The sequence below is a fragment of the Myotis yumanensis genome, unplaced genomic scaffold, assembly GCF_028538775.1.
Source record: "Myotis yumanensis isolate MYYU_CA2020_CCGP unplaced genomic scaffold, mMyoYum1.0.hap1 SCAF_5, whole genome shotgun sequence".
NCBI classification, from domain to species: Eukaryota; Metazoa; Chordata; class Mammalia; order Chiroptera; family Vespertilionidae; genus Myotis; species Myotis yumanensis.
In genome coordinates this window covers 105,961,880-105,987,620 of record NW_027223756.1, presented here as the reverse complement: position 1 = coordinate 105,987,620, position 25,741 = coordinate 105,961,880, and the positions used below count along the sequence as shown (strand labels likewise).

The following is a 25,741-nucleotide window of genomic DNA, read 5'->3' as shown; positions in this document are numbered from 1 at the left end:
GCACCTCCCACTCCCCTCGGGCACGCTCGCCATGTCATCACGGCCGCAGGTGCCTGCCACTTTCTATTCAGCCTCCCCTGGAGTCACCTTTTACATACACGCATCAAGTGTCTTTAGGCAAGTATTTAAGCATTTCCAAGAGACTGCAATGTGGCTCAAGTACCCTTCCTCTCCATTCCAGACACCCTGGCTCTATTTAATGTGAGTGTCCCAGGGCAGGACATACTGACAGGTCAGTGGTAAACAGCACACAATACTCAGCCACAGCTAAAGCACCCTCCTTCTCACGCACCTCACCGTGCACAGAGAGCCCGAATGCTGACAGTGCATCAGAACCGGCTGTGGGGGGCGTGGACAGCCAAATACTGAATCGGAAATGAAACCCACCTGGCTTTCCATCTTAACTGGTCTATGTATCAGATCAACCTTATTAAACCTGTTTCCTCATCAACGAAAGAGTGTTGTTGTCAAGATTAAAGTGACAATTTATGGAAAGCCTGGAACACAGTAAGCATTCAATACGTGATCCTCAATCCTCAATGCCCACAAAGGAGACTATCAGAATTCAGTCTGGGCTCTTGCAACCTGGGGCGCGGGCCAGGGCGCACGGACGGAGCGCTAGTTTGTACGGCCTCCGCGACTGCTCAGGGACACGTGCGCACAGGAGCTGCCAAGCGAAGGCTTACCGCCCTCCCTCTGTGCGGCTCTCCTGTTCAAACCACCCTACGCTTCATGCAAAGAGAACAAACCAGCTGCAAATGACTCAAGTTCAGGGAATGTTTCTCTAAACCGACGTCCCCCCAACTCTGTACAGGCAAGCAAGATGCTAAACACACGCAAGTAACCCAGCTGCTATTGCCCAACAGCGTTTAGGAACGGCTGTGCTGCACCCAGAGAAGGAGGCCTAACGGGGCGGGTAGACCAGGAGCGCCACCTCACTGCAGGAGACGCTGCGGCCTGAGTAACCAGCGACGGATCTGAGGTCAGCGACCCCCTTTGGCTTCTGCACTAAAACACCTGCAGCATCTGTGACCTTAGTCAGTGTTTGCACACACACAGCACATAGCATTCTCTCCTCTGCCTGCTGGGAGTGTTCAAGGGATGGTGGTTGTGTGAAGTCTGGGGATACTTCTGGGTCCCTAACTAGTACTGCTTCCTGGGCACGCAGAGCGGAGCAGGCGGGCAAGCCAGGCAAATTCCTATCCCAGGTGATGGTGAGGCCTTCCGGCCGCAGACCTATCGAGGATTGTGTTCACTGTTTCCTTTCTTTCCTGCTTACCCCGCTTCCATCACCACGGGGGCACACGCGGGGCTCACAGGGGACACGGCCACTACAAAGGTCACACCTGCCGAAGTCAGGGAGTCAGTCATGTGCAGCTCCCTCACCACTTGCTTGTCGTTTTTTAAAAATATAATTTTGTTGATTTTTAGAGAGAGAGAGGAAGGAGTAGAGAGAGAAACATCTATGTGAAAGCAGATCAGCGATCCGCTGCCTCCTGCACGCCCACCATGGGGAATCGAGCCCACACGTGTGCCCTGCCCAGGAATCGAACCAGCACCCTCTCAGGGCATGGGACAACACCCAACCACTGAGCCACACGGCCAGGCTGCTGGTCATTTCCAGCCCTCCTGCGCAGTTCCAAAGACTTGCTCTAGATGTGAACAGGCATGCATCTGACTCACGTTTTGCACATTTCACTAAGTGGTGGGTGCATCTGGCTAACTCAGAAACACCCGACTGAGACAGACACCACTGAGTACCTCCGATGGCCGCAGCCCGAGTCCCAGACAGAGAGCAGATACTCACGGGTGCGGTGGGCTTACAAAGTAAATGCTCGCTGGGCCGCGCTGTGCTAGTAAAGCTTTGGTGAAGGTGCTTTCCGGTTCTTACCACAGGGCTGTCGTCGAAATGTACTGCACGAATTCTGTGAAAGGCAGAGGGTCTGATGAGGCCCCACAGCTACAACACACGCACTGCGGCAGAAACAGACGCTTAATGCACGGCTCGTGGAACACAAACAGCATCTAAGGAGCGAGGTCGGAGCCTCACCTGCTCGTACAGCGTCATGGCGAACTTCTGGTGCGCGACGCAGCACTTGGAGGTGCACATGTCTGCGTCCCCGCTGGGCACGATGTGGAAGTGGATCCTCTCCAAGATATTTTCCTGGTTCAAAAGCAGAAGACACGTGAGTGGTGAATCTGGCAGAGACACTTCCCTTTATAACCTCACGGACTTAAGCCTTTACGGTTTCCCAGGCTGGACTAGGACTGCCCTACTTATTGCCAGCTTTCCTGCTAATGACACCTCGAATGCTGGTCAACTGTTCACCACCTGTGGCGTCAGCTTAAGACAATCAAATAAAAAGAAACATTCATTTCATAAATTTAACGAAAAAAACAATGTATGGTTTTAATAAAGATTTTAAAAATCAAGTTATGGTAGCTGACATCTAGGACTTAATACCAGAGAACAGTTTCCTGTTAATTAAGAAACACAATCCTACGTGGCTCACGTGGACAGTCCACGTAACTCACGTCCACGGGATGGTCCATGCAATGATAACACCTGCAACTCACCACGCAGGGGTGTGCTCCCCATAGGCTCATGGGACAGCTCAGGTCTAACATCACCAAGGCATTTACTTCAACAAATCACCCTCTTTTCTCAAAGCGTGAATAATGGATCCCTTCAACCACCTTGAAAACAGTTATCAAGCCTGGACTGCTAGGTCTCCATGAGCTGTCGTATCATGTGTTAGTACTTGTCAGTGAAGTGAACTATAGATCTCAGTACTGTGCCCAGTGTTTAGAGCATGGACCGATGATGAAGGTGAGAACCGTAAAAGCCCATGTCATGCTGTGTGTGCTGTTCTGGGCGTTTAGTCAACGTGGCACGTGTGCTGAGCAGCCCTCCAGGCAAGGAGCTGAGAAGATGCGCTCTAAAGACAACAACAGAAACCCAGGGCACTACGGGGGCGGTGACCCTGCCATGTCCAGCAGGCCCGACTGAGGCCGCACCTGGACAACTGAATACATCAGACGCTGTGAGTATTTCGGGGCCCTGAGCAAAGGCTGCGAAAGGGGACTGTGACCACTCACTAGCAGGGACAGTCCAGGGGACGCAGAGCGAGGGCCTGCAGTTCAACTGAAGGGCCTTACGTGTCAGGAGAGAGTCTAGACTCGAGTCACAGAAGTATCAGGAGAGCAAGCATTAGACAGAAGAAAATGGTATTAACCAGGGCCATTAAAAAAAAGACTGTAAGGCCCTCGCTGGTGTGGCTCAGTGGATAGAGCGTCAGCCTGCAGATGGAAGGGTCCCGGGATCATTTCTAGCCAAGGGCACATGCCCGGGTTGTGGGCTTGATCTCCAGTAGGGGGCATGCAGGAGGCAGCCGATCAATGATTCTCTCTCATCTGATGTTTCTATCTCTCTCTCCCTCTCCCTTCCTCTCTGAAATCAATAAAAATATATTTTTAAATAATCAGACTGTAAGGGGCCAGACTGAAAGGCCACTGGAGCCTGTGGCAGGAGGGAGGGATAGGAAAACGTGAGAAAGGAGAACCCTACAAGGGCCCTGGGGGGGGGGGGGGGGGAGTTGCTGACTGAATACAAGGAAGGAAGCAACAGCTGTGTCTCACGTACAGGCAGCATCTCTCACTGACACACCGAGGAAGGTGCAGAGGGTCCGTGACGCACACTGGACGCTCTGCTCATCCACGCGCGACAGTCCCAGGGCCTCCCCCTGCCAGGGGGTGCGTGCCAGCCCTGCTGCCCTGAGTCACTGCCCACTAGACGGGCTCCCCGGCTGTGCGCACCTGCAGGCCCAGGGGGAGGGGCGCCGGCTGAAGTGATATCTTCAATTGAATGAACCTTTTTGCTCCAACAAATACCTTTTGAAATACCCTAGTCCCGTGGTCACAAGCCACATGCGGCTCTTTGGCCCCTTGAGTGTGGCCACAAAGTTTCAATCGCACTGCATGTGCGCGCCCCCAGGTGGTATTTTGTGGAAGAGCCGCAGTTTGCTGACCACTGCCCTAGTCCCCTAACACTCAGTAAAACTTGGAGCATCACCAAGGGCAAAACCAGAGGTGCACGGAGCCGCGACTGAGCTGCAAGGGCTCTGACGCTCCGCGCTGTGACCGTGTCACTGTGTGCAAGCCGGCAGTTAGGGGGCAGGAGGCACCCAGTCCTTACAAAGCACTCGGCCGCGTCGTCCATGAGGCCCAGCTGGAACCGCTGCTCGTCCCGGAAGCTCTCGGCCAGGGCGCGCCGCACGTTGTCCGACGGGAGGGCCTTTTCCCGGCTGTGTTGAAACTGAGCAAACATGGTCTGCGAACCACAAGCACAGGTGTGAGCGCAATGCCAACAACTGCAAACACGTCCATATCTCACTCCGACATGGTGACACCAACGCTACCCGCGGAAACCAGAGCGCCGCATGCAGGAGAACCGGGCAGGCTGCTCGGGCCGGCCTGGATTCTCCCGGCTGCGTGTGCCTGAGTGAGGCCCGAGTTACACTGCTCCCCGCTGATTCTGAAGTTCTGAATCAAAAGAGTACCATAGGAATTAAAATTATGTTAACCAAGAACAAACATCTAATCACACGAAAAACAGCAGGAACTCAGTAGTGTTAACCCGGACGGCATGGCTCAGTGGTTGAGCGTCGACCTATGAACCAGGAGCTCACAGTTCGGTTCCCAGTAAGGGCACATGCCCGGGTTGCAGACTTGATCCCCGGTGTGGCGTGTGCAGGAGGCAGTTGATGCATGATTCTCTCTCATCACTGCTATTTCTCGCTCTCTCCCTCTCCCTTCCTCTCTCTAAAATCGATTTTTTAAAAAAGTGTTGATAAAATCTTAGATTCCAGGACAGGATTTCAATGACATAAATGAGTTGCTTAATCTATTGAGTGGTTCTCAATCTTCCTAATGCTGAGACCCTTTAATACAGTTCCTCATGTTGTGGTGACCGCCAACCATAAAATTATTTTCGTTGCTACTTCATAACTGTAATTTTGCTACTGTTATGAATCATCATGTAAATATCTGATATGCAGGATGTATTTTCAGGGGTCGCGACCCACAGGTTGAGAACCGCTGATTCTATATGGACTCCCTGCTTCTGCCTTGTATCTCTTTTCTTTATTCTCATTCCTACAGCCAAGTCCAGTCCAAACACAGCATCCAGTTAAAACAGATGGCATTATCCTCTATGCCAGGGACCCCAACTCCTGGCATCACACACGGGAAAAGCCGAGGTCCTCACAGAGGCCGGGAAGGCCCTCCGTGCCCCGCCTCCTGTGCGTTACGTATCACTCCATGGTGAACCCCCCGCTGTTACTGACAGTCGGCCTCGCTTAGGGCACAAATCTGAACTTGGGGACAGCTCAACCCTGCTCTGGAGGAGGCTTGTGGCACAGCCTGGCACTAGGAATGGACTCATCGAGTCCCTCACTGACGCCAGGCAGCTGCTGGTGCTGCCCACTGGTGGGCTGTGGTGCCAGCCTGGCTTCCTCCCTGGACCACAGCCCTCTGAGGATAACCACTTGCCAGACAGAGCCGGGTGGAGCCTTGGCACCTTCTCCAGGCTCCTGGCCTCAGGCCTGCAGCATCCGCAGCCACATCCTATGTCCTGGATGGAGGTGCAGGCAGCCCACATTCAGGGACCAGACACGGTTATAGGAGGGGCACAGAGGACTCCACAGGCAGGCTGTGATCACTGCTCCCCACACCCGAGCTCCCGGGCACCCCAGGCTGTGATCACTGCTCCCCACACCTGAGCTCACAGGCACCCCAGGCTGTGATCACTGCTCCCCACCTGAGTTCCCGGGCCCCCCAGGCTGTGATCACTGCTCCCCACCCAAGCTCCCCGGCACCCCAGGCTGTGATCACTGCTCCCCACCCGAGCTCCCAGGTACCCCAGGCTGTGATCACTGCTCCCCACCCAAGCTCCCCGGCACCCCAGGCTGTGATCACTGCTCCCCACCTGAGCTCCCAGGTACCCCAGGCTGTGATCACTGCTCCCCACCCGAGCTCCCCGGCACCCCAGGCTGTGATCACTGCTCTCCACACCCAAGCTCACAGAGCACCCCAGGCTGTGATCACTGCTCCCCACACCCAAGCTCACAGGGCACCCCAGGCTGTGATCACTGCTCCCCACCTGAGCTCCCGGGCACCCCAGGCTGTGATCACTGCTCCCCACCTGAGCTCCCGGGCACCTCAGGCTGTGATCACTGCTCCCCACCCGAGCTCCCGGGCACCCCAGGCTGTGATCACTGCTCCCCACCTGAGCTCCTGGGCACCCCAGGCTGTGATCACTGCTCCCCACCTGAGCTCCCTGGGCACCCCAGGCTGTGATCACTGCTCCCCACCTGAGCTCCCTGGGCACCCCAGGCTGTGATCACTGCTCCCCACACCCGAGCTCACAGGGCACCACAGGCTGTGATCACTGCTCCCCACCTGAGCTCCCGGGCACCCCAGGCTGTGATCACTGCTCCCCACACCCGAGCTCACAGGGCACCACAGGCTGTGATCACTGCTCCCCACCTGAGCTCCCGGGCACCCCAGGCTGTGATCACTGCTCCCCACCTGAGCTCCCGGGCACCCCAGGCTGTGATCACTGCTCCCCACCTGAGCTCCCTGGGCACCTGCGCCCACACAGTGGCTGCAGCCAGGTCTCCAGGACCTTGTCATGCTCACGGCTCCTCAGGGCCCTGCCCGCCTGAATGTCCAGTCCACTGTCACCTTTCAGGTCATAATTTAAATGCCGCTCTCCCAGCGAGGCTTCCTGCTGCTCGACTCTATCCCCTTCCTGGTCCCCTGCTCTCATTTGCAGTTACTATCATCTGTATGCCTCCCCTCCCTAGAATAGAATAGACGCTCCATGAAAGCAGGGCTGTATCATTCTGTTCACTGCTGTTTCCCTGGCTTCCAGAATTTAGGAGTTCAAAAAACATTTTAAAACTAAGTTTCAAGCCGAAACCAGTTTGGCTCAGTCAATAGAGCGTCGGCCTGCGGACTGAAGGGTCCCGGGTTCAATTTAGTCAAGGGCATGTACCTGGGTTGTGGGCACATTCCCAGTGGGAGATGTGCAGGAGGCAGCTGATCGAGGTTTCTCTCTCATCGATGTTTCTGACTCTCTATCTCTCTCCTTTCCTCTCTGTAAAAAATCAATAAAATATATATTTAAAAAAAAAACTAAGTTTCAAAATAATGTAAAATGGGCATGTAAAACTCACAGCCCATGGGCCACACACAGCCCACAATGAATATTTTTGCGGCCCAGCCAATATAACAGTATGTAAGAAACGTTTCAATTAAAATTTCATGACTTAATTTTTACAATATGCCGTTATACATAATTATTAATAACGAACAACATTTGCTAATGACTAATTACTATAATCTTGTTGCATTCATTTCCCTTACACACCTTACGCACAGGTGCACCATTTCTCTCCACTAATCATAGCAGCGAATACTTTCGCAGCCAATGGCCATGGCATTAGTCTTGGACTGACTTGCTTGGTGTGCAAAACAGGAAATATTTCACTTTCGGAGAACAAAAAAATAGGTTTATTTGCGTTACGCTTACTAATTTGTGCAGTTATTCAGTGTCTGGTAAGCGAATGTTCAAGGAAAATATTAGTTTTTATTAAAATGTTCTGTTATTTGATGTTAACGATGACTCATTTATTTCAGCCCTTTGTAGTCAGCATGTCTCTATCGAAATAAACCTGTTTCCATGAAAATTGAAGCTTTTGTTTTTTTTGGCCCACATCAACTTAAACCTTGCTTATTTGGCCCATGGTAGCCTGTAAGTTTGACATGCTTGAAGTAAAAGGTAATGTTCCCAACAATTTCATACCATGTAGAATATTAACTTAACTGTCCTTGTATAGAAGTGAAAAATGAAAACATAAACCCAAATAAACCATACCTTAAGAATTCATCCTCAGAATTATAAATCACTTGACAATGAACTTTAATTACAAGTGAGCTATCAAATATGGCAAATAAAGCAAATAAACTGTCAAGTAAAAGTAAACACTTGGAGAGACAACCACGTCAGCCGTCGGAGCTCTGAAAGGTACCTTCAGCGCACAGAAGATGCAGGCCTCGCCCTGGCAGACGTGCCCCGTCAGGGCCCGCAGGCTCCTCCGGAATATGTCCAGCTGCCACAGCACCTGCAGCGAGGGCGGGAGAGACGGTGAGACTCGGCGAGAAGAGGCGGAAATGTCCTAGAAACTGCAGACCAGACAGCCTTTAACCTCCTGCACAACAGCAGACCCCCCCCCCACCCCCCAAGACAGCACCAGCAGGAGCCGGGGAGGCCTCCCGGCGCCCAGGGAGCCTGAGCAGCGCGGGCAGGCGGCGGAGGCCTCCGGTCAGGGCTCCATGAGCAGGACACACGGTACTGCGGGGACTTGGCAGACACGACGGAGGAAGTGATTGTAATACTTGGAACAAAGTGAAATTCAGAGGAAACACAACTGGACTTGAGACCAGGGCGCAGCAAACGGGTCAGCGCGGGTGAGCGAGAAGCCTGGGCGAGAGCAGCGGCCGCCTCTCCCCCACACTGAGGGGAGGGCGCCTGGCTGGGGACGGGGTGCAGCCGGTAGGAAGAGCAGTTAGAAATAACCCCAATACTTTGGCTACAACTATCCAGTCATCATTTGCTACTAAAAGACAGAGAAGGGGGGGGGGGGGCGGCTGTACTTGTTTAAATAAATCAGTCCAGAACTTAAAGTCAGTCTGAGAAACCTGACATCGCTAAGGTGGGGACACCTTGGCTGCCGCGCCCTCACAGGCTCTTGGTAAGGGCCAAGCACTCAGCTATAGCCTTTAAAGTGGCGGGCAGAGCTGGCAGGCGAGTGCCAACTGCCCTGCTGCTGTCACTCCCGCCACAGCCGCCAGTGTGTGGTCGGTGCAGCCTCCACAGGAGGGACAGGAAAACCTGAAGACATAATGGTCAGAGTTTCCCGATTTGGTTAAAATTATAAACCAGTTCTCAGCAAACCCAATTCAAGACACACGAAGAGGACGATGCGGAAGTACCACACGACCACCGGGCCGCCCAGGGACAGAGAGGACAGGACGCAGGCAGAGGGACAGGTAAGACAACAGCGTCTCATCAGAAACGTGAGCCAAAGAGAGGGAGTGAGAGCTGCACAGAACTGAAGAGAAGGCGGCAACTCAGACGCCTTTAGTGGTGAAAGCGTCTTTCACCAACAAAACGAGGTTGAGTTTTCCCCAGACACACAAGAACTCCAGAACTCATGGCCGACAGCCTGGGCCACGGGAAACGCTGAGAGGTGCCAGCAGACGCCACGCGGGGCTGCACGCAGGATGCCAGCACCAGCGAGGGCAGCAGCGTAGGACGTGCAGAGCCTCTTCATGGGAAGGTCACAGATGCTCATTTAAAAAGTGCATCGTATCGGGACACTTCTCCATTTCCTTTCCCTTGTGCGCATCCTTGCTCAGATGTCTGAGCAGTCCTGATGGGCTCATTTAACTAAGGGGCTAACTAACCAGTACCTGTCTTTCTATTCTGAGCTGTCAGGAGGGAAAAGTAGCAATGGAAAATATGTGAAAAGTGGTTTATTTTCAATAAATTCTTCTAAGGTACATTCTGAGGTCAACAGAGTAACAGCCCAACCTTCTAAATCCTCTTTGGTACTGGTCGGAAGGACACAAGATCCTACAAAAGCTGGGACTGGGGAACAGAAACCATACCACACGTAAGGACATTTATCTAAGACAGAAAAGCGGACTAACACATACTTGTTAATTACAAGCACTGCAACAAGGATGGAAGCAAAATGGACCAACCTCCAATTTAACAAAAACAGTGGAGTCCCAATCATGAATCCACCCAGAGGTGGGCTACGGCACAGTGGGGGTGAGGAAGTTGGAACTGAGATTAAAACCCCAGCTCGTTTCAACACAGATGGCTTGTTTCCTTTTATGCTGTCTGTGGGGATTCTACTGGATTTCCTTTTAAAAAGTATGTGGATGTGTGTGTAGGGGGCACAGGAGGAAATTAGCTGATTCAAAAACTATTTTATGTATTTGAGAAACATATTCTTAATTTACTAAGTAGTGACTATAAGTCAAAAGATATCTTTATATCGTAGTAATATCTGATCCTGCTGAAAAAAATAATTCCTTTTGTTATAATAACCGAAGTGCCTAGCCCACATATTGCTGCCACCATTAAGTGATACAAGGTCATTGCAGTCACTAACTCTATTCTTGACGTACAGTGGAAGCAACAGGAGAGAGGCCTCTCCTGCGTGGCCTGCGCCTGGAGCGGGCCTACCTGCACGGCGCTGTTGAGGAAGCAGCTGTTCTGGCCCGGCGCGTTGAGCAGGCCCTTGGTGGGCGCCAGCGACAGCAGGCTCCCCGGCTGGTAGGCCTTCCCCAGGCCGCCGCCCGGCTTCCGCAGGAACTTCACCCACGCCATGTTCACGCGGCTCTGTGGGCGTGGAAGCTGAGCGTGGGATGCTCGTGGGAGACGGTGCTGCAACGGGTGCTATCCTGACGTGTCCACTGGGATGCGCTGCAGTCTCCGACAATTCCCTGAGCGTCCGCGTCCATCGCTTTCCTGCGGCCGCAAACTGGGAGGACTTTGTCCACTGAAACAGGGCGCATGAACATGAAGTTCTGAAAAAGAAAAAGGAAGGCTATTTTGTACAAGGCCTGAAGGTTTTTATGTGTTACATTTAAAAGAGATTTGTATAGCTTAAGATGAAAAAGGTATTTTCTTAAACTGCTAAAAATAACGTTGATGAACAAATTTTCTTTAAAGTTCAAGCCATTGTCTTGATGGTTTGAAAACGATGTAACACTGGCATCTGACATGGTTCCTTTGGTTGTTCATTTTCCTTACGGCCTTTTAGTAAGAAAGAAGCCTCTCTCTCTCCCAGGTGAACTTATCAAAGTGACTGACTCCATACTGCACATCCACGTGACCGCAAAGCAACTCTACCACAGAGAAAAACACTGCTTACATAAAGGTAAAGGCTAATCAAGAAAGCCCCTAATTTACTATTTGAACACAGTGAATACATATTTGAAATGTTGAATTTATAATCATAAAAGATTAAAACTAATGTTCTAAAATATGAAAATTAAAACACAGTTTACCATTAAAAATTGTTTAAATATCAATGTGACATCAAACCCGAAAGAAAACAGACTGATGGTTGCCTGTGGGAGGGGAGAGGGGCCATGTGCGAAAAGGTGAAGGGATTAAGAGGTACAAACTTCCAGGTCTAAAATAAGTCCCGGAGGTAACGCATAGCACAGGCAATCTACTCAATAACATGGTAGTAATCCATTCAGTGCAAGATGGTCACCAGACTTAACATGATCACTCGTAAAAGAGAGAAATGTCGGATTACTGTGTTGTACACCTGAAACTAATATAATATGTGTCAATTATAATCAAAAAGATAAAACAGTTTTGCACATTGACAATAAGTGAGAGAGATAATTTGGTCCCACTTGTTAAGGGGATAAAATTTGCACAATATCCAGCATAAAGCATTTTTGTAGGTGTTACTATGCGACATCATTTTAAAACTAATGAAACTAGTAGAAAACAAGAATTTTCAGCTCTTAATGTGAATCAAAGAGCTTACACTTTCCAAAAACTGTGTATTCAAGCAGTGGAATATTATTCAGCCATGGAAAGGGATGAAGGACTTACGGCTGGACATGGAGGACACTGAAAACATTGTGCTGAGTGAAAGAAGCCAGTCGCCACAGACCACACGGCACGTGATTCCATTCACTCAAAATGTCCAGAACCCAGACATCCATCTGACAGCGTGTTAGTGGCTGCTCAGAAAGGGAAGCGAGGGCTGTGGCGGTGGGCCAAGGAGTGACAGCTGAAGGGTACAGTGGTCCTTTCTGAAGTGATGATAATGTCCTACAATTGTGATGTACTAAAATCCACTTTAAATGAACGAATTGTATGGTATATAAATTATCCCATGTAATAAAAGGCTAATACAGTGGGGCCTTGACTTACGAGTTTAATTCGTTCTGAGACCGAACTCGTTAAGGAGCTCATTAACTCAAATTACTCTGTCAACTCAATGCAAAAAATCGGCCGAGAGACAGCTGGTATCTCAAAAAACTCGTTAGCTGGGACACTCATAAGTCAAGGCCCCACTGTATGCAAATCAACCGAACATGGACTGACCGGTCGCTATGACGCACACTGACCACCAGGGGGCAGAGGCTCAACGTAGGAGCTGCCCCCTGGTGGTCAGTGCACTCCCACAGGGGGAGTGCCGCTTGGCCAGAAGCTGAGCTCACTGCCGGTAAGCGCAGTGGTGGTGACGGGAGCCTCTTCCGCCTCCGAGGCAGCACTAAGGATCAGCGAGCCCTGCTTCTGGCTGAGCGGGAGTGGGCCTAACGCGGCAGTCAGACATCCCCTGAGGGGTCCTGGACTGCAAGAGGGCACAGGCTGGGCTGAGAGACCCCCCCACCCACCAGGGGACGAATGTCGTGCACCGGGACTCTAGTATTTCAATAAAAGCCACTTTTTACAGAAAGAAAAAACCACACAGCAGGCTAGCGTTAGCTCTCCTTGGAAAAGCCTGCTTTTGAGGGTTTGGCTCTGGGAGCTTAGGATTCGATTCGGGAGGATTCCCAGCCCGGTGGCTGCTAAGGTGGTCTCTGCACCTGAACTAGCAGCAGCGTGGCTTCTCCAGACCCCTGCTTCCTCCCACAAGCCTGGCACTCGGCTCTGTCCTAGGTGGAGGTGCCTGTGTGCCACTACGGAACGCTCCCGCCTCTGATGAGGACATTTTCTGTGCCATCGCAATGCCTCGTTGGAGGAGTGAGTGTGTCCCGAGTGACTCCACTGGGAGAAAACTACTGGGAGCTGGTGCCTGGTTCCCACCAGACCTCCTCCGCCCATGACCCTTCTCCGTCTGCAGACTCTGCTTTAGGTCCCTTCTCGGGAACACAGCGTGGTAATGAGTCAACAATACGCTGAGCGCTCCGACTCCCACACAGGCACTGAAAGGAGGGCCAGGGGTCTAGGGACCCCGACGCAGAGGGCTACACAGTCAGTAAGAGCTACCTTGTTCCCGTCAGGCTGGCAAAACTTAAAGCAAGACTGCAAGAGGGGGTAAACGGACATATATTGTTGACTAATAAAAAAATGTAACTATACTATATACCCTGTGGCTATAGTGTACTATCTGCCTGGCAACAACTAATCCTATCTAATAAAAGAGAAACATGGTAATTAGCCATGCTGCTGCTACCCTTCCCATTGGCTAATCAGGGAGATATGCAAATTAACTGCCAACCAAGATGGCGGCCGGCAGCCAGGCAGCTGACGCGAACAGGGAGGCTCGCATGCTTCAGTGACAGAGGAAGCCAAGCTTCCCGCCTGCCTTGCTGGCCTCTGAGCTGCAACTCTAAGAAACATTGTAACAAATATAGAAGCTAAACCAAACCCCAGAAACCTGCTTTAGTCAGCCAGGCTTCAGCCAGCCGGACCGCAACATTGTTTCAAATACAGAAGGTAAACAAAAGCCAGAAACCTGCTTTCAGCAGCGGAGGCCTCATAGCTGGAGCAGAGCCTCAGAGCTAAAGCTGGCCCAGAATAAAAAAGAAAAAAGAAAAAAGAAAAAAGGGAGTGGTTGGGAGCTTCAGTCACCCGCCAGCCTGAAAACGGCCCTCAGCCCCTCAGCCAGACTGGCCAGACACCCCAGTGGGGACCCCCACCCTGATCCAGGACACCCTTCAGGGCAAACCAGCCGGGCCCACCCATGCACCAGGCCTCTATTCTATATAGTAAAAGGGTAATATGCCTCCCAGCACCGGGATCAGTGGAGCCGTGAGGCCTCCCGGCACCGGGATCAGCCTGACAGGGGACAGCGACCAAACCCCCTGATCGCCCTGAGGCTCTGTGTGTGACAGGGGGCGGGGCCACAACCTCCCTATCTGCCCTGCTCTGTTCATGACAGGGGAAGGCGCCCCAACCCCTGATCAGCCCTGCTCTGTACCTGATAGGGGGGAGCTCCCCAACCCCCTGATCGCCCTGGGGCTCTGTGTGTGACAGGGTGCAGCGCCCCAACCCCCTGATCGGCCCTGCTCTGTGCCTGATAGGGGGGAGCTCCCCAACCCCCTGATCGCCCTGCGGCTCTGTGTGTGACAGGGTGCAGCGCCCCAACCCCCCGATTGGCCCTGCTCTGTGGGTGATAGAGGGCGGCGCCCCAACCCCCCCCCCCCATGGGCCCTGCTCTGTGTGTGATGGGGTAGAGCCATAACCTCTCCATCGGCCCTGCCATGAGTGTGACAGTGGCAGCGCCCCAACCCCCTGATCGGCCCTGCTCTGTGGATGATAGAAGACAGCGCCCCAACCCCCTGATCCGCCCTGCTTTGTGTGTGACAGGGGGCGGTGCCCCAACTCCCCTATCAGCCCTACTCTGTGAGTGACGGGGGGAGCTCCTCAACCCCCTGATGGGCCCTGCTCTGTGCGTGACAGGGGGGAGCTCCCCAACCCTCTGATGGGCCCTGCTCTGTGCATGACAGGGGGGAGCTCCTCAACCCCCTGATGGGCCCTGCTCTGTGCGTGACAGGGGGGAGCTCCTCAACCCCCTGATGGGCCCTGCTCTGTGCATGACAGGGGGCAATGCCCCAACCCCCGATCGGCCCTGCTCTGAGCCCGACCAGGGGCTGCACCTAGGGATTGGGCCTGCCCTCTGCCACCCGGGAGCAGGCCTAAGCCAGCAGGTCATTATCTCCTGAGGGGTCCCAGCCTGCAAGAGGGCACAGGCCGGGTTGGGGGACCCCCTCTCCCCCCGAGTGCACAAATTTTTGTGCACTGGGCCTCTAGTAAAATATAAAACAAGGCCCAGATGGTGTGGCTCAGTGGTGGAGCATCAACCTATAAACCAGGAGGTCACGGTTCAATTCCTGATCAGGGCACATGCCCGGGTTGTGGGCTCAATCCCCAATGTGAGGTGTGCAGGAGGCAGCTGATCAGTGATTCTCTGGCATCATTGATGTTTCTATCTCTCTCTCCCTTCCTCTCTGAAATCAATAAAAAAATATATAAATATATACACATATTTATATATATATATACACACATATATATAAAACAAGCACACTTCAATATTTAATAAAAAACAATATTGACAATATATGCTCCAAACATAAAAGTACTTCATTGAGATATATTAGGTAGGTGTAGTGACTAAGGAAAGAAACAAAATCAACATCCATAAATAGGGACTTAATATAACTGTTTTTAGTGACAAGGGAAAAATGAAGAAATGTAACATGATCCCACTTTGATAATATGTGGGGAAGTATATATGCTTTCTATGAGCCTCTGAGCAGGGAGCAGTGTGTGTGCATCTGAGATGGGGGTGGACAGCCGAGCTAGAGGATAAACATGGAAAACACGTGCATGAAGAAAAACTGTAGCATGTATATTCATCACATGTATGCATCACATGAGTTAGGAGTGTATGCATACGAAAATATACAATTAAAACAAAAACAATACATGTGGAAAAATTATAGTAAGGAAGATATTAATTGAAGAATAGACGCCCTTTGATATACAAAACTGTTGTCACTATATATGGAGGAATTGGAGAAGACTGTTAGAAAATTTCTAAAACAAAAATAAAAAATAAGAGTACGTAAGAATAAGGAAATACTCTACCAACAACAAAAACAGGGAACTTTAAGTAACTTTCACCGTCCTGCACTTTTTGCTCTGTCTTTGTGATAACAGGACTGTGCTGTGACCTCCCCCACATGCTCATTTCCACAAGTGACTTGAGACAAGCCTGCATGTGCACCTTGAATATGGGACATGAGCACTAAGGACAACCTCTGAGACACGGCTCCAAAGAGAGGGGGCCGCACGGGCACCCCGCGCATGGCTCTGCGGACGCAGCCCCAGCCTGGGCCCCGGCCTGGCCTCCCCTCTCCCCCTTCTCAGCTCTGACTTCACCCTCAATTGCTCAGAACCAACATCTTGGCATCGCCTCTTACTCCTCTTTCTTACTGAGTGAAAACGGGAAATCAAGTGACACCTCCATCACCACGCCCTCTGCAATCAGTGTTCCCACCTAAGACCAAGGCACGAAGGGTCCAGGACAAGTCCCCGTGCGGCAAGCGGAGTCGGGGCCAGGACTAGGCTGACGGAGGTGGTGCTCTCAGGCTGCAGACAGGACCCAGCAGGAGGGCACCCCTCAAGGATCACATGGCCTGCTCACCTGGAAACGGGCGGGGCCCGCGGAGAGGGCAAGAGTGGGTCACGCAGGCCGAGCAGCTGAGAAGCCGGAGTGTAAAGTGTCTGGCTGGTCCCTGATGGGCCCTGACAAGCAGGGGATCCACGCTCTGACTCAGGATCCCCAGCTGTTTACTCCACCCGAGAGGCTCCAGCAACACAGCACAGCTCTCAACCACGGAATCATTAAAGGCACCGCAGCTGCTGCCGTCACAATCTCTATGAAAGGCTCACAGAGGTCTTGTAAGACTCATAAACCATGGGTAAGAGACCTAATGAATACCCAAAACATAGCAGGCATTCAGCAAATGCAAGCGTTATAATGACAGCAGCAACACGGTCTCTGATGTCATTTTTAACAACATAAACAAACATCTGAGTAAAGGAAAAGCTGTACTACATGGTATTTTATATCCCACATTGCCATCTTTCTCCATTTCCTGAAGCTGCTGTGTCACTCTTGACCATGGCCTTTATCCAGATTTAGGGGGGTCAGATGAACTGTATAATAAAGTATCAATTTCTAAATTTTAAAATTTGTTGATAAGTCATTCTTAGTAGAAAAGAAGCAATTTCATTTATAGAGCTGTATATTACTCTATGAAAACTTAACATGCAAAAAATTCTAATTTACAAAAAACCAGGAATGTTTCATTTCAAGTGGAATCACCACCACATTGTTTCAAACTTTCATTTGCAAACTGGACTGGAGAAGGAGAACTGAATTACAACAGAAGGCAACGCATCAGAAATACCCGGGCAGCTACTCAAATCATCATGTAAGCAACGGGGAAGATTTAATTTAGAAAAATTCAACCTATGTGGTCCTCTCATCTGCAGCAGTGGATGCCTGAAACCATGGATGGTACCAAACCCTACACACACACACACACACACACACACACACACACACACATATACATACATATACATATATATATACACACATATACTGTGTTTTTTCCTATACACACATACCTAGGCTAAAATTTTATTTATAAATTGGGCACAGTAAGAGACAACTAATAAAATAGAAAAACTATATGCTCAGCTGGTGTTGCTCAGTGGTTGAGCATTGACCCATGAACCAGGAGTTCAATTCCCAGTCAGGGCACAGGCCTGGGTTGGGGCTTCGATCCTCAGAGGGGGGCAGTAAAAGGCAGCTGATCAATGATTCTCTCACATCATTGATGTTTCTATCTCTCTCTCTCCCCCTCGCCCTTCCTTTCTGAAATCAATAAAAATGTATTTTTTATTTTAAATCTATTGTTGAGAGTATTACAGAAGTCCCTCTTTTTCCCCCCATCAGCCCCTTATGCCCAGTTCCGGCCCTGCCCCAGGCCATCACCACCCTATTGCATGTGTCCTTAGGTAATGCATGTATGCATATAAGGTCTTTAGTTAATCTTTTCCCACCTCTCCTCCCCATCCACCCACCTTCCCTCTGATATTCATCATTCTGTTCCATGTTTCTATGCCTCTGATTCTATTTTATTCTTCAGTTTATTTTGCTCATTAGATTTCTTATTCATTTATTTTGATTTTTAGATTCAATTGTTGATAGATATGTATTTATTGCCATTTTATTGTTCATATTTTGTCCTCCTCTTCCTCCTCTTCTTAAAGAATACCCTTCAACATTTCACGTAGTACTGGTGTGGTGGTGGTGAACTCCTTTAGCTTTTTCTTGTCTGTGAAGCTCTTTATCTGACCTTCAATTCTACATGATAGCTTTGCTGGGTAGAGTAATCTCGGTGGCAGGTCCTTGCTATTCATCACTTTGAGTATGTCTTGCCACTCCCTTCTGGCCTGCAAAGTTTCTGTTGAGACATCAGCTGACACTCATATGGGCACTCCCTTGTAGGTAACTAACTGCTTTTCTCTTGCTGCTTTTAAGATTCTATCTTTAACCCTGGGCATTTTAATAATGACTAGGGGCCCAGTGCACGAATCCATGCACCCTGAAAGGAACTGTGGGCTGCGAGGCTGTGGTAGGCAAAAGGGCGGGTCTCGGCCCATCCTCCACGCCCCCGCCCAGCCCCTCCGGCCGAGGCCCCCAGTCCCCTGTCTGCCGGCAGCCCCACTCCTGCCGTTACTGCTCCCACGTGCTGACAGTGCGGAGCAATTGGGGCTGGCGCCGTCACTGAGTGCCAGCGGCGCTGCTGCCCCGATTGCCCCTCAGGAGCAGGGGGAGGTAGAGATGCACTCAGGGGCGATTGGGGTCAGCAGCCGCCGCTTGCACCCACAGATGGCGCAGAGTGATCGGGACCGGTTCCGGGTGCTGGCAGCAGGTGCGAGCGGTGACTGCCGGTCCTGATCATCCCTCAGGAGCAGGAGGAGGTGGAGAGCCCTGAGGGGCTGTCAGGGCCGGCAGCTGCTGCTCGTACCTGCTGACGGTGCTGCGCGATGGGGGCCAGGGCCAGGCGCCAGCAGTGGGTGCGAGCGGCGGCTCCAGCACTGGCAGCAGGTGCAAACAGGGCTGGCACCCACAGCAGGTACGAACACCGGGCAGGACCTCGGTGCACGGGAGCAAAGAATTTTCATTAACCACCAGAGGCTTGCCCCGATGACAGCAACCGGTGCCCTGCCTTGGTTTGGCACCCCACCTTGGTCTGGCGCCCCCGCTCACCTGCTCCACGCTCCACCATCCCGCCGCAGCCGACGTAATAGCGACCAGTTGTTCAGTTGTTCTGCCATTCAATCTATTTACATATTAGCCTTTTATTATATAGGATATGTCTGGTGTGGGCCTCTTTGGGTTTCTCTTGTTTGGGACTCTGCTTCTTGGACTTATAAGTCTATTTCTTTCACCAGCTAGGGGAAGTTTTCTGTCATTATTTCTTCAAATAGGTTTTCAATATCTTGCTCTCTCCCTTCTCCTTCTTGCACCCCCATGATGCGAATGCTGGTACACTCAAAGTTGTCCCAGAGACTCCTTACACTATCTTCATATTTTTGGATTCCTTTTCTTTTTACTCTTCTCCTTGGGTGTTTTTTACTTCCTCACATTCCAAATCTTTGATTTGATTCTCAGAATCCTCTACTCTACTGCTGAATCCCTGTAAATTGTTCTTTATTTGTTAGTGTATGCTTCATTTCTGACTTTTTTTTTAATGTCTTTGACATTCTCACTAAAATACCTGAAAGTCTCACTAAGTCCCTTGAAGATCTCATTAAGAACCTTGAATAACCTTATAACCATGATTTTGAACTCTGTATCCAGTAGTTTACTTGCTTCCATTTCTTTCATTTGTGACATGTTTCTTTGTCTCTGCATTTTGGCTGCTTCCCTGTGTTTGTTTCCATGTATTAGATAGAGCTGTATGTCTCCTAGAATTGGTAGGTGTCCTGTAGGGCCCAGTGGCTCAGTCTCCCCAGTCACCTGAGCTGGGCACTCTAGGTGCGCCTGTGTGGGCTGTGTGCAGTCTTGTTGTAGCTAAGCCTTGACTGGCATCACTGGGAGGAATTGGTGTCACTGGGAGGGATTGGCCCCCAGGCTAATTCGCTGTGAGAACCAGCTGCATCTACAGTGGAAGAGCTGCTGTCCTATAGAGCAGGACTTGCTCACTGAATCTGCTCCTTGAGTGTGTCGCTTGTGAATGCGCAGAATTGTAATCTGGTATGGTCTGAAGCTGCTCACTGGGTGCACTGGCTCTGGGGCCTCTTGGGAGGTGCAAAGTCAGCCACTGCCTGGGGCCACCCAGCAGGAGCTACAGAGAGATCTGCAGATGGCTGCTACTTGTGTTGGGCTAGGACAGGGGTGGGCAAACTTTTTGACTCAAGGGCCACAATGGGTTCTTAAACTGGACCGGAGGGCCGGAACAAAAGCATGGATGGAGTGTTTGTGTGAACTAATAAAATTCAAAGTAAACATCATTACATAAAAGGGTACGGTCTTTTTTCTTTTTTAGTTTTATTCATTTCAAACGGGCCGTAGTTTGCCCAGGGCTGGGCTAGGAACTGCCCAGGCAGGGCCCAGCTGTGAGGCAAGACAGGCTGGTGCTAGTGCTGGGTCGTTAGCCTTTTACTGATAGGTCTGGGGCATGCTGACTCCAGCTGCTGCTTGTTTAAGAGATTTTAGCAAAGTCTGAAACCTGAGCCAGGACTGGCCATTCTGTGGAAAAGCAGCTGCAAACAGCTTGGGTGGGACTGCAAATTGGATGGAGCAGGGGTCTTAGGGAATCATAAGAATGGAGCGAACAGTATGGGCCATGCTGATGGAAACTCAGATATGGCTACCAGTCAGCTCTGTGATGCGGGATGTCCCAGCACAGGAACAATGACCCCTGCAAGCACACCTCTGGGAGAAAGCCTCCCAGCATTCTTGCTGCAATGCCAGACAGTCCAGTTCAGTGGTTCTCAACCTTGGCTGCACATTAGAATCACCTGGGAATCTTTTTAAAATCCTGATTTCTGGGCCTCATTTTCCAGAAATTCTGCTTCTTTGTTACTAATGTTGTGGCCCCACCCCATAACAAAGAAATAGAATTTCTAGAAAATGAGGCCCAGAAATCAGGTTGAGAACGACTGGTCCAGTTCCTTCCCATATGTCCCTGGATTCCCCCAAAGCCTCCACCTGGCTCTGGAGCTCAGAGGAATTGGGACCATGTAAGTTCATTCACCGGCCCTTTAGGAGGAGCACCTGGGTCTCCAGCAGCCTCCCTGTCACTCAGCTACAATCCCTGCTGCTTTTACAGCCTGAAGTTACAGGGACTTCTCTTCCCAGCTCTGGGACCCTGGGCTGGGGCCTGGTGTGCTGCTGGGATCCCCTGCTTCTCACGGGAGGCCATGGAGATACCACCTTCCGATTAAAGAACCACCATCCATGGGTGTTGGACCAGCCTGTTCCATGCCTCTGCCCCTCCTACCAGCTTCAATGCACATTCTTCTTTACTTCTCTAGTTGTAAGACTTCCATTCAGTCAGATTTCAGGTGGTTCTGAATGATGGTTGTTCTCTATTTTAGTTGTAATTGTGATGTGGCTGTGGGAGGCGATGAGTACCACTGTTTACCTACACCACCACCTTGGGTTCTGTCAATGAAAAATATATAATTTTTTTAAAATAGAAAAACTATATACTATTCTGTAAATGTGTCTCACCCCTCTCCAGCAAAGCAGCACAAATTCTTTTCCTCCTTCACAATTTCACAGATAGAAGAGTCCCTACCGCAGACCTTGGCAGCCTCAGCAGCAGTTTCCTTTCTTTCTTTACTAAGTTGTGAAAATTCACCTTCCACTTAAAGGAAGCACTTTCTGACTTCTCTTTGGCACGTCTGAATCACCACCATGGCTTTGGGGGCCATTACTAAGTAAAATGATGGCTACGTGAACACAAGCACTGTGTTCTGAGACAGTGGATGTGATACCCCCGACAGCTTGACTGATGGGCAGGGGCATTCTCAGAGCGGAGATACTGAGCAAGAGGCCGAGTCACCTGGGGGCAGCAATGGACAGTACGGGATGTCGTCACGCTTACTCACTATGGTGCACGATTCAAACTCATGAACTGTTTATTGCTGGAATTTCCGTTTAATATTTCAACCTGCGGTTGAGTGCAGGTACCTAGAACGGGGAGAGCCAAATCACAGATAAGGGGACCACTGTCCGTAAAACTTTTCAGAAAAATAACCACAAACATCCCTACTGACCACTTAAATTCATAAATAACAGGAAGTCCAGCTGCCATAAAAAATGAGAGCGACCAAATGTTACCTTGACATTGGGGTCGCCTTGTCTCAGTGCTGAGAACGCTCCCCGTGCCCGCACTCCCGTCCCGTGGGGCCCATCCTGCTCTCCTGACGTTTCAGATGAGAGTACCTGCATCATCTTCAGATGCCCTTCGTTATCTGTCTCCCCTGTAGGATGCAGTATAAATCCTCAACAAAAGAGTGTATGAAGTGCAGTGAGTGGTGCCTAATGCAAGGATGAGGTACTCTACTGTCCTCTGCTGGATCAGAACACACTTCTAGGCACAGTGTGGTCACGGGGAGTTGAAAAGGGAGCGGCATCTCGTGAAGGCAAGAGTATGAGAAAAAAGACTATTTTATCGTCAGAAACTCGGTGCAGTGGGGGGAGGGCTGGCAAGAACCAGAGACGAGGCTTGGAAAAGGAAGAACGCGTATATCTGACCATTTTCACACTGTCCTACTGGTTTTTGAATCCCTAGTGCCTAGCATACAACTTATCGGTCAATAAATGTTCACTGAACAAATTTGCTACCTTGGCAACGCACAAAAGGTAAATAAAAAAGTTCCAAATCCCAAAGGAAAAGTATTTCTTCAAACTGCTTTCTGCAGGTCAATATTTGCAAAATAGAAGGCTAATGTAATGATTTCCAAGAAGTTAAATTAAAAATACCATGACAACGCAGGTAACTGATTTTGTTCATCGAAACGGCTAAGATATTCAAATATGGTTTATGTTGCATAACATTTTATTTTCTCATAAGTTACAAATATGAACGTAAGGTAAAACTAAAATTGTTCACCCGGATGCAGTGGTTTCCAGCGTTGGTGTGTCACAGCCACCTTTTGTAGCTCATGGAGCTTATGGACGCCTCAGAATAATGTTTGTTAATTATGTTAAAATTCAGCTCTAACCACAGGCTCTGGTTCTAAGCATGAACGGAACCCAGTTTAGGAACTCCTGATAGAAGATACAGGTTAACCTGGAAAAGCAAACAACAGATACTTTTTGCCTAAATATTCTAAATATGTAGTCTTCCTAGTATTAAAAAAATTCATAACTTGCCAGATTAGGGTTTTACATAAAGTTATTTAAAGCTTATGGAATCTTTGAAGATTTTCTCTGTGGTAGTAGTATACAGGTTGCATCCACTTCTTGCTCTTATTATGCGAACATACTGCAACGCAAAATCTAAAGTCATTACAGCGATACAAAATTAATAATATACTAACGCCACATTTGTATCATCACTAATTTCTAGCTAGCTCTCCACAGGTGACATAAATGAGCACAGTCCTCCTTTCATCCAAGAGCCCGTGAGCAACATGAGGCTAAACTGACAATCTTTTGGGCCCAGGCATTCCAAGCAGCTCTGCATCAGAATACTGCCAGCTGCAATGAGAAGCTACCTCCGCAGGCTCTCTGAGGTCTATAATTGAGAAACACCTTATAGTTAGAGCTGTCAAGTAAGAAGACGTGCTGGGTAGCTCAGTAAGACAGCGTCTCTGTAAGACAGCTTCATTTACCACTTTGCAGATTTCCAGCGTATTTTCAGACAATTGGAGGGTAAAGCAATGTCCCCTGTGGAATGGTAGGCCAGTGAATTCCAAACAGCTCCCGCAGGCAAAATGCCTCCGACTGTGACTTGTCAATGTGGATTTCACCTTAAAATAGATCAGCTTTTCATAATTTAACTCTCTGTCCTGCTGAAACAAACTTCTAAGCCATATAATTCCAAAATTTATTTCCTGATACTTCAGTTTACAATATTTACTTGACACTAAATAATATAAAAGACCTTGAGTCACAGAACACACTAAATTAGGCGTTTTGTGATTTTCTTTGCTTTTTAAGGAAAAAAAGTACACTAGGTGGAAAAGGTGCCCCTGCCCCATTGAAATAGCTATCTTTTTAGAACCTACTTTTTGTAACGTCTAGAGAAATGATATTAATGGATTGCCTATTACTATCAAGTTCCATGAACAACTTACCATCTACCAAAATTTATAAAAACTTTTTCAAAAATTAATAGGGAAAAAGAAATGTGTATTCTTGGGCACTTATTTTTTATACACTGTCGGAAAGAATACACATCACCACCAGTGAGTTTAATTTGTGAACAAATTTCAATAAATCACTTTCATGATTTAGGTCCAGTCATCACGAGCCTGGTCGCGCTGTCCAAACAGCTAATTTCAAAATCCTTTAAAACGTAAAACAAAAACAAAAAAAACCCTTGTTTTTTTCAGGCCATACTTAACTCCTACCTACAGTGAGTTAGTCCATTTGGAATTCTTATGACAATGGCAGATAAATCACATACTGCTTTTGCAAAAATAAGTTTTGTTTGTTTAATTTCTCTTCAACAGTTCACAGGATCTTGCCCTAGCCTAGCCCATATCGTGGAACTTAAAAAAAGAACGGGAAAATAAAACTAACCAGTTAAGTATCCATTTAGCCAAAAGTTCACTTTGTGTCGGCACTGGCGACTCCTTTTCAATCCTGAGAACCAGCCGTGCTTTTCCTTCCAGAGCCCAGAACCACAAGCGAATCAGACCCCCTCAGCACAAAGCACTTCCTAAGTTTACTGTCGAACATCCCTCAAAAAACAGCCTTGAAAATGCCCTGCGGAAAACCTCCCCTCCCCTCCCCTCCCCTCCCCCCGCACACAAACTGGTTTTTCCCAGATAAAGCAACATTTGGCAAATGGCTGGGTGACACGTTAAGCCTCGCGGTGCACTTTGCAAGCCTCGATCAGACCTCGCGCTGATGCAGAAAACTCTGCAGCGGGCAGCAAACCCCGAGGCGCTCAGACGGCAGCTCCGGGACCCTCCCGGCACCTGCGCAGGTGCCTCCTGGACGTGCAAAAGGCGCTGGTAGACGTCCCATAGGTGACCGTTCAGAAGCTAAACATTAACTTTGGAAGTGACTCCTGCCCCCCCAGCAACCAGCAGCCCAGGGGCTCTGGCGGGTCCGGTCACCTGTGGTCTCCACGGAGGGGCACCCGGCCGCGCGGACCCCTTTACGGGCAGCGGCCGGGGCAGCGGCGCGCGCCCGCGTCCAGCGCCCCGAGCGCCCCCGCGGGACCCGGGTCCTCCCGGGCCACCCGCCCGCCAATGCAGCAGCGCCGCCGCCGCCGCCGCCACCCGCGCAGCGTGGGCCCTCGGGCCCGGCCAGGAGCCCGCGTGGGCCCCGGGAGTGGGTGGCGGGCGGACAGGGTCGCGGGGCTGGAGCCTGGTGTCCCAGTGGGGCCCGCGGGGTCGCAGGTCGCTGGGTCTCCATCCAGGGGCACGTTCCCGAGACTTACCTGCGCTCGGCCCTTCCTCTCCCACGGGGCGCCCTCCTCTCCCTCGCGCCAGCACCGGGCAGACACGCCGGCCCGCGCCGCCGCCGCCGCCACCGCCACCGCCGCGCGCGTGGAACTGGAGCACCGGCGGCCGGACTCCGCCGCCCAGAGCGCGACCCTGCGCACGGAGCATGCGCACACGCAGGCACCCTGGGCCTGGCCGGGCCGTGACACCTGCGATCAACAGGTCCCGGCAGCCCCGCCCCTCGGCGCCGCGCGCTGGCCCCGCCCCCTCGCGCGGGCCCCGCCCCCACGCTCACCAGCCGGCCCCGCCCCTCCCCGAGTTCCTGGGTCGGACCTGCGGGGCGGTATTCCCGCGGGGGTTCGCTGGGGCGCGAGATCCCGCGAGAGCCGAGGCTGGGCTGGAGCATCTTCCAAAGGCGGGAGCCGGGCGCCGCCCTGGGTCTGGCTGCCGGCCCAGGTGGGTGCA

The 25,741-nt window shown here is 50.7% G+C and overlaps 1 protein-coding gene across 3 annotated transcripts in view; it reads right to left on the bottom strand.

Moving 5' to 3' along the window:
- Window positions 1–25,448, bottom strand: part of USP53 (ubiquitin specific peptidase 53) — a 50,222-nt gene extending 24,774 nt beyond the window's left edge. The window contains exons 1-6 of one of the 3 annotated variants that reach the window (XM_070416900.1): window positions 25,273–25,448; window positions 10,322–10,665; window positions 8,094–8,186; window positions 4,196–4,330; window positions 2,051–2,164; window positions 1,892–1,974 (exon numbers count right to left, since the gene is read on the bottom strand). In XM_070416900.1, the coding sequence (XP_070273001.1) occupies window positions 1,892–1,974; window positions 2,051–2,164; window positions 4,196–4,330; window positions 8,094–8,186; window positions 10,322–10,465 (569 nt within the window). In that variant the 5' untranslated portion in view covers window positions 10,466–10,665; window positions 25,273–25,448. Of the gene's footprint in view, window positions 1–1,807; window positions 1,975–2,050; window positions 2,165–4,195; window positions 4,331–8,093; window positions 8,187–10,321; window positions 10,666–25,272 lie in introns of those variants that run through there. The other 2 variants (XM_070416901.1, XM_070416902.1) reach the window with 2 other exon arrangements.
- Window positions 25,449–25,741: the final 293 nt, after the last annotated feature.